This window comes from Anguilla anguilla, chromosome 16 (genome assembly GCF_013347855.1).
Source record: "Anguilla anguilla isolate fAngAng1 chromosome 16, fAngAng1.pri, whole genome shotgun sequence".
In the NCBI taxonomy this organism is placed as follows: domain Eukaryota; kingdom Metazoa; phylum Chordata; class Actinopteri; order Anguilliformes; family Anguillidae; genus Anguilla; species Anguilla anguilla.
In genome coordinates this window covers 6110311-6122539 of record NC_049216.1, presented here as the reverse complement: position 1 = coordinate 6122539, position 12229 = coordinate 6110311, and the positions used below count along the sequence as shown (strand labels likewise).

The 12229-nt window shown below is 41.5% G+C and overlaps 1 protein-coding gene across 1 annotated transcript in view; it reads left to right on the top strand.

The window, feature by feature from the left end:
- The first annotated feature begins 3065 nt into the window (after positions 1–3065).
- LOC118215670 (protein kinase C-binding protein NELL1-like) overlaps positions 3066–12229 on the top strand; it is a 297337-nt gene continuing 288173 nt past the window's right edge. Inside the window, exons 1-2 of the mRNA XM_035396613.1 lie at positions 3066–3463; positions 4319–4447. Of these exons, the coding sequence (XP_035252504.1) occupies positions 3415–3463; positions 4319–4447 (178 nt within the window). The 5' untranslated portion in view covers positions 3066–3414. The remainder of the gene's footprint in view (positions 3464–4318; positions 4448–12229) is intronic.

The following is a 12229-nucleotide window of genomic DNA, read 5'->3' as shown; positions in this document are numbered from 1 at the left end:
CGTTCTGATAAAAGGTTTTGTGGACAGATGAGCCCAAGATTCACTTGTATCCAAGTGTGAAGGCCAAAGGGAACTGGCCAAGATCCAAAGCACCCGCCCCCCCCCCCCCCCTCATCTGTGAACCCCAGTAATTAAAGCTAGGAATTTTCACGTTAACCTTGCAATCTCTTTGATCAAAAATCTAATATTATGGAGTACAGCGCCATATCAAGGAAGAAGAAAAAACAACAACTTTGTCCCAAACATTATGGAGCTCACTGTATATATCTGTGTATATATATGGAGCCATCCCCACTGCTTTGCGGAGCACGTATCTTTTCCTCTGCTTGACCCATAGTGCATCACAACACATTAGCCGTATGTGCTAACACACATTACACAGCTGATTAACGGCACTTTCCTGCAGTCACAAATGTACAATAGCGAAAGCTTGAATTTCTCCCCCTCTTCTCGTTTTATTTCTCTGGAAACTGATTTGCATAAATGGTCGTTTCGTGAATTATTATCGGAAAATCCGATTGCCCCTGTTTACCCGCGCACGGCGAATTTAGTATTTCCGTGGATCTTGGTCAGTTCCCATGCTCATCTCCTCCTGGCCTGTATAACCTCTAATTCCAATTTTATCGTTTTATTTATGGCTTAAAAAATGACTATGTCTGTGCGAGGCTGAAATTCTGCCTGAGGTTTTGGAGTGTGCTTCACTGCGTACCGTGCCTTTATTTGCAATAGGATCTCAGGTAAATTGCCATTCAATAAAGTATGAGTGATTCCATGCTATTTGTGTTTTAAAAGGCCATTTTCTATTGAAAATTCTTCCTGATAAGCCATAATAACCACCAAACTGCCCCTAATGGTTCTGACAAATGAAACATCTTTCACATTTTGAGAGTGGTCCAAATGCTGATCGTTATATTTTTTAAATCATTATATAGCCATGGCAAATCATGTTTTTTCCCCCAAGCGTTGTCACCCCAGAAGGCCTTGACTCCATCATTAGTAGCTCTATAGCGTGTGAAAAATGTATTTTCATCATTTTATTTTGCACATTCATTGTATTTTGCATCACATTGGCCAGGGCAACATTCCAAGGCATTGACCTACCAAGATTTGAACAGCTTGCTTTGATCACCACCTACTGTGGCTGGGATTATTTAATGAAATAATTTGTCACTTGAAACCATATGCCTCAACCGAGTAACCTCACCTCAGAGCTTCAAACAGGAACTGAAAACAGTGGAGGACAATCGTCCTCTGAAACAATGCTGATCTTAGAAGCATTTTCTGCCGAGTCGGCTTCTCGAAATTGATAACCGTTTAATTTCCTGCTGTAATTCTGATTTCTACTCTCTTGTGTGTCAAAGAATGTTAGAATGTTGAGTAGAACATGCATTAAAATAAATATTAACATTTTGAATGCAATCCACTGACTCTTTCTTTCTTAACACACACACACATACAGACTGACACACATACCACGCACATACACATACCACCCATGCATGCACACACACGAACATGCACATGTCACACACATACACATACCACGCACACACACACACACACGCACAAGTACACATGGCAGCATGGTTTATTTAAGTGGTTGCCTTTCAAACTGCGCTGACAGACAGAGATGGGGATGGCAGAGGGAGAGCAATTGCAGCAGCGATTCGGTTTATTTACTTATTAATAAACCTAAATGCGTCCAACCGTGCTCCATTTCTTTCCCGCTGGTCGGACCGGAGTTGCTGCACATCCGCAGAGCGCACAGATCTACTCCTTTCGGTCCGCCTGTCAAAGATTTAACAAACACTTTCGAATCTCCGCGCTCTCTTGCCAGTCTTGATGAAGTTCTGTCCGTCCATAATTCAGCTGCAGATGTTGCTGGGATTATGGAGTATTTCCATGGCACTTTCTGATGGAACTATAAGTGTACAGCAACTCCTGCTGGAAGCATGATGTAATTATACAGGAAGTGCTGATGGGACAGCGGCCCCTGTGCACCTGGTAATGGTTCAAGTTCAGCTACTTTTTTGTCCTCTCTCCCGAGAGCTGATTAAATGTTGGAAAATAACTTGGCACGAGGCTTCGCTGGGTAATTTACGTAGCTGTGCTTATTGCGTTTGTGCTTGCGTTAATGTACCAGAGGGTACTCGTGAGCTTGTCACTCCTAACTCTCACTCTCTTTTGTCTGTCCGAGGTCGTCGCTGGGGTTCAAGTTCATTTTACTCGTTCAGAATACAGTCAGTATCGGCAGTATATTTAGGCGGCCAATAGCCAAAAAAGAGCACAATATGTTCTACTGTTTTACCATGAAGTTGATTGCATATAACGTATATTGTTTATAAATAGTATTTTTTTCTCCTATACTGGAGTGCTGAAAATGTCTGCGTGGAATGCATTACTTGGACAGTTTATATGTACTGTGCAGAACACATCTGTTTGCCTACGTTTTGACAATATAAGTGTTTTCATCCTGTTTTGTGCAACCTGAGTCATTATTATCAATCTTACTGTCTGGCCTGAGTGTTCTTATGAGGAAAGCAATCCAAAAAACATGGTTGTGTACACAATTGGAAGGAGAGAGTGGCATGATTACGATCTTACAAGAAAGAACATCTCACTATTACCAGGGTTCATAAAAAAGGCATTAAAAGTCTGGCAGGTAACTGGGGGTGCTGCTGGGGAAAAGAAAGTAATCAGAAACTATAAGATAAACTGGGAATGGGACGACTGAAAGATAAGCAAGCCATCACGTAGGTGTCAGTCCACGCAGAATGTAGACTATGCATACAGGCTATTAATTCCATTCTGAAGTTGCCCTGTGCTAAATAGGACTTCTAGTTAAATAGGACTTCTCATTAAACAAAACAAAGAATGGTGCTGTATGTTATTTAAATAGTTTACTATTCCTTGTCTTAAATATGCACGTTGCGACTGTGATTGTGGCATAAATGATAATTGCGATCATTAGGACAGTGATTGAAATCACAACCGGGGCAATAAGGTGTGTCCTTTCCTCTGACTACTCGAAAACCTTTCCCTACCTCGAGAACGGGGAGTTGTCTCATTCGGGAGCAGGGGAAGAATTTTCCACGCAGTGCAAGATATTTGCAAGAAATATCTCCTGCAACTGCCTGAAAAAAAGACCTGCATCAAATAAGCAATAGCTCACTTTTTCAGTTAAGAAACATCTACACGATTCATTAGAAGCATATTTCTCAATCGCAAGAGGGCTGACGGATCCTATATTTCCGAGACGTGGAACGTTCCAACAGGCTACATTCTACACCGGTGCGCCGCGCTCAGTCACTCACAGTTTTCAAGACAGACTCGGAGCCGTGCAAGTTTGGACTTCTGCGAAGCACACAACGATTGGTCTTTGAGGAATCTGTACAGTTGCATTTACCGTATGAAATGGATGTTTTTGTGACAGTTTTACTAGTTCTTCTCATTACGAAACCAGGTAGGTGTTACGCTGTCAAGTTAATCGAGTGACAAGTGTTGTGTACGATAACGCGAATGATTACTAGAGATTAGTTATATTGTGCGCGTGATTACTATGTCCTGCAATCTCGCTTGAGCTACGCACCTTTGTGTTCAGCTGGACGTTCAGTAAAGTAAAAAAAATGTCTTTTGCGCATCTCTTTGTTCGTTGCATTTTAATTTACATTTTCTCGCAGAATTTTCTAAAGTTAATTGAAATGCAAATATCTCAGGAAAAGCCTTTACTTCATAATTCCAAGTTAATACACGTCTGGTTAGGTATACCCTTGTTGCCTAATAACGATGACACGACATGTCAATTTTCAAGAGACATCTTTGGATAGGCGCCCGCAGTAAGCCCCTCTGAATCCTTGCAGATGTGCATGGGAGTCAAGCTATATGGCGTAGTTACGAACAAACATTTCGGCATTTAACGAAGCCAAGCGTTAACTTACCATAGACGTGGACCGACCAATGATCCGCTGTTGGAAAGATTTTTGTAATGATTTTTTAACGCTTTATTTGAATTACATCAGATTCAGCTATGGAATGCGATGATCGCTGTATAACACAGTCTGGTGTATAGAAAGCGAGATGTGGTCTCCATAACCCGCAATTGACTTTATAGGAAGTAGCTACGTGGGGACAGCTCTGTTACATGCGTTTGCGCGTGCTGCGCACTCACGGGCAGGAACGCACTCTAAGCGGTAGAGAGAAGAAATGACGCTATTTTGGCCCGTTGAATTTTTGCATAAAAAACACAACACCCCTGAATATTTGATATCTGTTCAATTCTGTATCCTATACATACCCGTGTTTTTCTCTTTTTCTTTAGTGGTAGGATTTGGAATAGACCCCGGTTTACAAATTGATATCATCAATGAACTGGACTTGGCTAACGCAACTTTTGGAATTACCCAAGTGGCAGGTCTCCACAACAACAGCAAAGCGTTCCTGTTTCGAGGTAAACAAACGATCTTTGCATTTTTATGAACGTGGGCTTGGTGGACATTCACCGCAAATGCGAAAGTACATTTACAGAGAATGCAGGCGAATAGGCTCACTGCTGCTGCTGCTACTACAGCTGCTGCTGCTACTGCTACTACTGTTGCTGCTGCTACTACTACCACTGCTACAACCACTACTGCTGATGCTACTACTATTGCTGCTGCTACTGCTGCTTCTACTAATACTGCTACAAATGATAGGGAAATTATCAAAGCCGTTTGCCTGACATGCGTTATCCAACTTGGTACTACGAATCAACTAGGGCGGCATGTTACTGGTGGGTTTTGGAATACAGTTGCAGGAAGTGAAGTGCCACTGATCAGCCTATGGGAATCAAAAGGTCCAGCTGGGCGCTGATTAACGGTACAGAACCTGACTAGCGGGGAGACTCCAGCACCTAGGGCTGACAGACTCCGCTGGGTTTTGTTCATAATATTTCTTAATTGTTATAAAATGTCATTAGAGCACGAGCTAATCTACTCACCTGCTGCGCCTCCGTTCGGATCACTCGCTAATTGAATGTTTAGTCTAAAACCTGAGGCTTTGAAGGTCCTGAAATACTACAATTAGCATGTCTGAGTCAAAAGTTTAATTAGAGTGCTACAAAAGAATGGGAGAACCCAAGGCTTGTAAAAGACTACATCCGCTGCTTTTTGGTGGCTGTTTTCCGTTTTGTTACGTGTTACATTATTAGCGAAGGAATGGTACAGGCACAGTAATGGCTTCTGGTGTCAAGAGCAAAGTCACACTTCACATGTCTTGGTAGAAAATCTGTTTATTTTTTTTTTCTTTTAAAACAATGTTTTGGACTGTTGGCTTAATTCATTCACTATTAAAAATCTAACTTATTCCAAACCTCTCTCTCAGCCCCTGTACCTCTGCATAGCGAAGAATCCTGTTAGGCAGTATGTTTCGGTTTGGTCTTAATTATAGCATGCTCTGGTCTGTCAGTAAGATACTGAAAGCATGATAATTATGCGCATTAACTACATTAAAGGAATGTGTCTTTGTAATACTGAAGGAAAACATTTCACAAGGGTTATGACTGGAATATTCATGCCGCTAATCAACACGGCGCAAATATGTACCGTTGATGCCGTTTTAATCTGAGTAATTATGAGGATGTTTGATTACTTTGTAATTCAAGACGAGACGGATTGTTGTGTTGACGATGATGTGCGCTGTACTGGGGGATGTCTTCTGAGCATGCCCTGCTGCTGTTGGCTGTGCTCAGGCACCAGTGACTGCTCTTCAGCATGATGAGTTTGGCTGATCATAGCTTCGCCATGCTAAATTAGGCTGATCATAGCTTCGACATGCTAACTTGGGTTGATCAGAGCTTTGCCGTACTAATTTAGGTTGATCAGAGTTTTTTTCCTGCTAATTTGGTCTTATTATAGTTTTGTCACCCTGAATTAGGCTAATCGGAGCTTTGTCATGCTAATTTATACTGATCAGAGCAGTGTCATGCTGAAGTAGGCTTATCAGCTCTTTATCATGCTAATTTAGGCTTATCAGCTCTTTATCATGCTAATTTCGGCTGATCAGCGCGTTATCCTGCTAACAGGTTGATCAGAGCTGTGTAATGCTAAAACTGCTATACAGTGATGCTATTTTATAATTAAAATGAATTCAAAGATTTATGTGTGTGCACTGGAGTCTGAAAGTGTATCTAACTGTAAACGTCCCACTAAAAAGAATACTTAAAAAAGCAGGTTTGCAATGAAGAATTGTTATTTAAAAAAGCTGTTATAAGCAACTTTTAATAACTTAGTTAGCATTCTACCTAGAGGTACTGTGCATTTCTTCATGAATTGTAATGTCAAAGGACTGGCCTGCTCTACCTGTGTTTGCCATTTTATTTACCGAAACACAAATCTAATGTCCTTTTTTTTCTCAAGATAATTAAATTCCCAGTCATTTATTTATTAAATTGGCCAGATGTGAACAATGTGCTATATTGTCTTGGACAATTAAACCTCACATATTGATAGTATTTTACGTGCACGAATTGTTGGAGAGCAAAGGTTTTTTTTCCCCTGTAAGTCCTTTGTTGCATTCATTGTACGTTTTTCTTATTGCGCTGGCCTTGGTTATCTTGTCACCTACCCCCTACTAGTCCACCTTCGGTTTGGACACTTGCCCTTTGTTTAATCTTAATTTAAGATAACTCCCTTTCTCTGGAGCACCGAGGAGCTTGGTGGGTTATTATTCTTGGCTGTCAATGTGACACTATTCACAAACGCGCGTTCCACGCAACCGTCCTTCCAGTTTGGGTTTTACGCAAAACCGACATTGAGAAATGGTAATTACTTGGTGTAATACTCTTTAAGACAATGGGCCCTATTGAGCAAGCTTGTCTTCTAGCCTCTTCTCCTGCTTTGTGCGAAAGCTATAGCAACGTCTCTTTCCCCTTGACTTTTATTGGTACAGTGTTGCATTTCATGTGATTGTGGAACAATCTTTGCCTGAAGTACATTTTAATTAAATATGCTAGCAAGCGAGTACACACGACCCCCGACAGGCACTAGACAATGTAGTCGGTTAGCAACAGCCACTGCTGTCTTTCATAGATACAGCATATGGACTGGGGTAAAAGCTTTAGAAATCATGTTCATCAACTTGCCATCAGCAATGGAAATTTTTATCATATAAATAAAGTATAAGAAATTATCTCTGTCCTTGTAGTGCCACTTAGACATATTCAGACCTTTCCAAAGACTTCCCGATTCTGTTTCACTAACAACAGCTGTAAAAATGTATATTATTACTGAGGGTCAACAGGTTACATTCGAGCTATTTCACAGATAATGTATATTTCTTTTCCTTATTTTCTCATGTTGACTGTGTATTGCCAAATCACAGATGTAGGTGTGTAGGACTGAATTATCCTCTGTTATTTGGGAGGGCTGTATAATAGTGCATACTGCTGTTGTGCATGTTTGAAATGAGCTCATAGATCAACCTAAAACTTAAATTAATAGCCTGGGCCTTTGATAGTTTACAATAATTAACCGGCATCACGTACATGGGTACACCTCATTCTAAATCTAGGCTATTGCTATTAAAAGTCCCAGTGTACCCTCCTAAGGTAATGCACTTGCGCTATCTTAAAAAGAAATTATAACACTTGACCTTTTTACGGAGGCCAGATTGATGGAGCAATGTTCAGTGAAGAGGAGGAATATTCACTCCCAAGATAATTTTGATATCCTGTGGGTTTCCCCAGCTGGAGCCAGGATGAGCGAATCCTTTAAGTGAAGAGGAAGCTCGCTCTCTGAATGATGAACTTGGTGCTGCTGGCCGGATTAGTAACCCACGGTGGTGGCGGGCTTCGCGTGGTCTGCAGCTAGACTGCAGACAAACAATCTGACAGCAGGGAAGGTCTTCGTCACGCCAACACTGCGTAATGACCGTTTTATGATATCTGCGTTTGAACGTAAATGGTGTGTGATGACGCATTAAACACCCCAGGGCCTGAACAGCTCCAAAAAACGAGGTTTGCGAATTCAGTGCTGCTTCACAATGATGTGTAAGGATAAATATGCTACCCGTACACTAGTATATTCAATTTTTTTGGGATCAACGTTTTCACTTTTTTTGTTATCAGCGATTTTATTATCAGAGATAGAAATAATAAATAGAAATAATACTAGAAAACTGCAGAATAGTCTAGGCTTAAGAACAGTACAGTGTAGGTAATGCATATAGTAATGAATAAGAATAATACAGATAGTTAGTTGATAGTCAGATGTATGAAATCAGCCTACACAAGTATTGCAGCCAGATTAAAATGATTTCACTAATATTACAATAGATCGATAAATCAAAGTCATTACTTCCTCCTTCATTTTTTTTTTACAGCTAGGCATTCTGCAATAGCATTCCAGGCATTGATGGGCCTGCGTGTTTTGTTTTGATAATTTTTTATCCATGCGCCGGTGTGATTCAAAACAATGTCAAACCAACGTCAAAGCCGTTAAAACAGTAGGCTATATAAAATCAGTCTCTGCATTTTGGGTTGAATCGAAAGAGTAGTCCTCGTTTAACCGATAGGGACCTGGGTTTTTGGTCATTTTCCGTTTTGCAATCGATTTCGGATATCACTTCTGTTACACAATCCAAAAATAGTGAAACTGGACTGCGTTCCCAGAACATACATTTGTGCCCACTGTACCAGAGTTAGAAAGTGTGCGAATTGGACTGGGAGTCCTTTACATTTTATATAACAAATACGGTGATGTGTATATGCTTGTTGAATCAACTTAAAACGTATCAGTTGAACTGAATTTTTAGATACTGCCTGGTTCCCCTTCCATATCATTTCAATTCAATTCATTTTTAATCAATTCAATTCAATTTTATTTGTATAGTGCTTTTTACAGAGAACTGTCACAAAAACTCTTTACAGAGTAGCAAGGCAAGAAACAGAGCAAAAAGACCAAACACCAGGCCCGAACCCCCAAATAGCAAGTGCATAAGGTAAAAACTCCCAGTCGGGAGAAAACCCTGAAACGTTGGCAAGAGAAAACTCCCCATTGGCGAAGAATTCTTGAGAGGAACCCGGCTATAGAGGGGGAGCCCATCCTCCACTGGCCAGCCTGGTGTAAAGTAGCAGTAGAATGGAATGTAGCAGAAATGCTACAGGAGATCTTACAGATCTTATCCATTCCCTGTTTGGTGTACAAGAGATTCCCATGTTCCAACAGAATTCTGCCAACTCGTGTTCCCATAAGCTGGTTACAGGCAAAGATTTATACATGTATATAAGTATACAAGTGTTTATATCAGTGGGGTAGTAGACTCTTGTAAATTTGGGAAGTAGTCTCACTGGCATGCATAATGTCTAACCACTGAGCAATAAGATGGGGGGGAAATCTTTTTATCCAGTGGTACTCCATGGCCTCAAAGACTACACTCTTGGATACCTAAAATATGAAAATCCTGATAGAGATTGAGTCTCTTTCATGTTCAGAAATGTTCTAAGACCCACCTCAGTAAACATATCTTTCAATTCACAGATCTCTCTCTCTCTGACAATGTTTTGCATGTAAAAGGGTTGCTGCCAGTTAGAAGAAGTTGATTGTTCTATATTGGAGATTGTTCAGACAATTTAATGGCTCCCCCCAAGTGCCAGTAATTCACCTTAATAGTTTTACACATTCAGTTCTCCTTGTCTTTTGTCATATTGATCGTCCAATTTAAAATGTTGTTTTGCACGGCAGTGAAAACCTTTATCCCCAGGAGACCCCGCGGAAAAATAATACAAAAAAAAAATACAAAAAAACGTCTCTTTGATGACAGAAACATGTTGCAGTGAAAACATTCTCAAAAACGTTATTCATTTCATTTGTATTGAATGTCACTTGTGTAGGTGTCAGCATAGTACAGTTTATGTTTCTTGAGACTCGTGTCCTTGAGAATTGCTGGGTCTTTGGGGGATACAGTTACAGCGCTGGACATCAGGCTGAACTGTTTGTGTGTAAGTCCAGTGGCTGGCACGGGTACCTACGGAGAGAACCTCTTATGATATGAACCCCTACTTTCTGTAGGAAGGCGGGTTTAATTGGTTCTGCCGCAAAAGAGTGATTCTGGAGCTTGAAGATAATGCCTTCTTTGGTACCGGACAACAAACTGTCCTTCTCTGCGAACGTCATGGCAGTTTGTCGAGTGTGCGGACTGTTCCTGCGCAACATTTGGAGAATCCGCCCCTTCCTCACCACCTACTCAAGCCTCTTAGTCCAGGCCCTGAGCACCTCCATGCCTGGCCTGCTGGAACTCTCCTCTCCCTGGCCTCCCTGCCTGGCCTGCTGGAACTCTCCTCTCCCTGGCCTTGCTCACTGGCCTACTGCCTCCCCCAGGCTCAGCCATGCCACTCCCCTTCTCTCCTGTATCTGCTTGCATCAAGTTCAAAACCTTGGTGCCTGCCTTTCAGGCAGCTAAAGGTACAGCTCTGTCATAATCCTGCATAGATCATCAGACCCTACGCACCTATAATTTTACTGTATCGGTGTATGTCTGTTCCTCGAAGTGAGGAGTGTGGCTTGTGATGCAAGACAAATTTCAGAGAAATCTATTAATCTAATCTAATCTATCAGAACTCTCTGTTCTGCAAAACGTTTTTTTCAAAATATTGTCAAACTCATGTAGAATAATGGCAACAACCCATTATTTAATGGCCAACCCATAAAATGACAGGCTTTGTACAACATTGCTATTCTTTTTATGAAATGTTTTTTAACAGCGTACCTCTGGATGTCTGGCACCTCCCCCCGCGTGTCTGTCCTCCCAGGTCAAGTCTTGTGTCAGTTCTGGTCCTGAGTGGTGGAGTGAGCTTCTTGCTGCTGTAATAACACTGTGTTTTAGTTAGCCTGCTTTACTTCGCTGCTGCGTATTTTAGGTAGCCTGCTTTTACAGTGCTGCTGCCTGGTTTAATTAGCCTGCTTTACAGCTCTGCTGTGTGTTTTAGTTAGGCTGCTTTACAGCTCTGCTGCGTGTTTTAGTTAGCCTGCTTTACATCGCTGCTGCTTGTTTTAGTTAGCCTGCTTTACAGCTCTGCTGCGTGTTTTAGTTAGCCTGCTTTACATCGCTGCTGCGTATTTTAGTCAGCCTGCATTTACAGGTCTGCTGCGTGTTTTAGTTAGCCTGCTTTTACAGGTCTGCTGCGTGGTTTAGTTAGCCTGCTTTACAGGTCTGCTGCGTATTTTAGTTAGCCTGCTTTACAGGTCTGCTGCGTGTTTTAGTTAGCCTGCTTTACATCGCTGCTGCGTATTTTAGTTAGCCTGCTTTTACAGGTTTGCTGCGTGTTTTAGTTAGCCTGCTTTTACAGGTCTGCTGCGTGTTTTAGTTAGCCTACTTTTACAGGTCTGCTGCATGTTTTAGTTAGCCTACTTTTACAGGTCTGCTGCGTATTTTAGTTAGCCTGCTTTTACAGGTCTGCTGCGTGGTTTAGTTAGCCTGCTTTACAGGTCTGCTGCGTATTTTAGTTAGCCTGCTTTACAGGTCTGCTGCGTGTTTTAGTTAGCCTGCTTTACATCGCTGCTGCGTATTTTAGTTAGCCTGCTTTTACAGGTTTGCTGCGTGTTTTAGTTAGCCTGCTTTTACAGGTCTGCTGCGTGTTTTAGTTAGCCTACTTTTACAGGTCTGCTGCATGTTTTAGTTAGCCTACTTTTACAGGTCTGCTGCGTATTTTAGTTAGCCTGCTTTTACAGGTTTGCTGCGTGTTTTAGTTAGCCTGCTTTTACAGGTCTGCTGCGTGTTTTAGTTAGCCTACTTTTACAGGTCTGCTGCGTGTTTTAGTTAGCCTGCTTTTACAGGTCTGCTGCGTGTTTTAGTTCGCCTGCTTTACAGGTCTGCTGCGTGTTTTAGTTAGCCTGCTTTACAGGTCTGCTGCGTGTTTTAGTTAGCCTGCTTTACAGCTCTGCTGCATGTTTTAGTTACTGCTTTAGAGATGTGGCGGGGGGATTTTTAAATCTTCAATTGCAGACTGGGGAAATGGCACAAAGAAAGTAGCATTGAAAAGCTATTTGTGCCTTCTGAACACAGCACAATTAAAATTTCTTTAAAAAAAAGAAAACCAAACAAACAAAAAAAAACATGTAAATCCTGAACTGTATGGCTTGTTCGTGATTGTGGCTCTAAACGGCTCATTTATATCGCAATCGGCTCTGGCTGCTGCATGTTTCAGGGAATCCACATTCGAGCACTGCTGTGTGTTTTAGGCTCTCTTCTTTTTCAG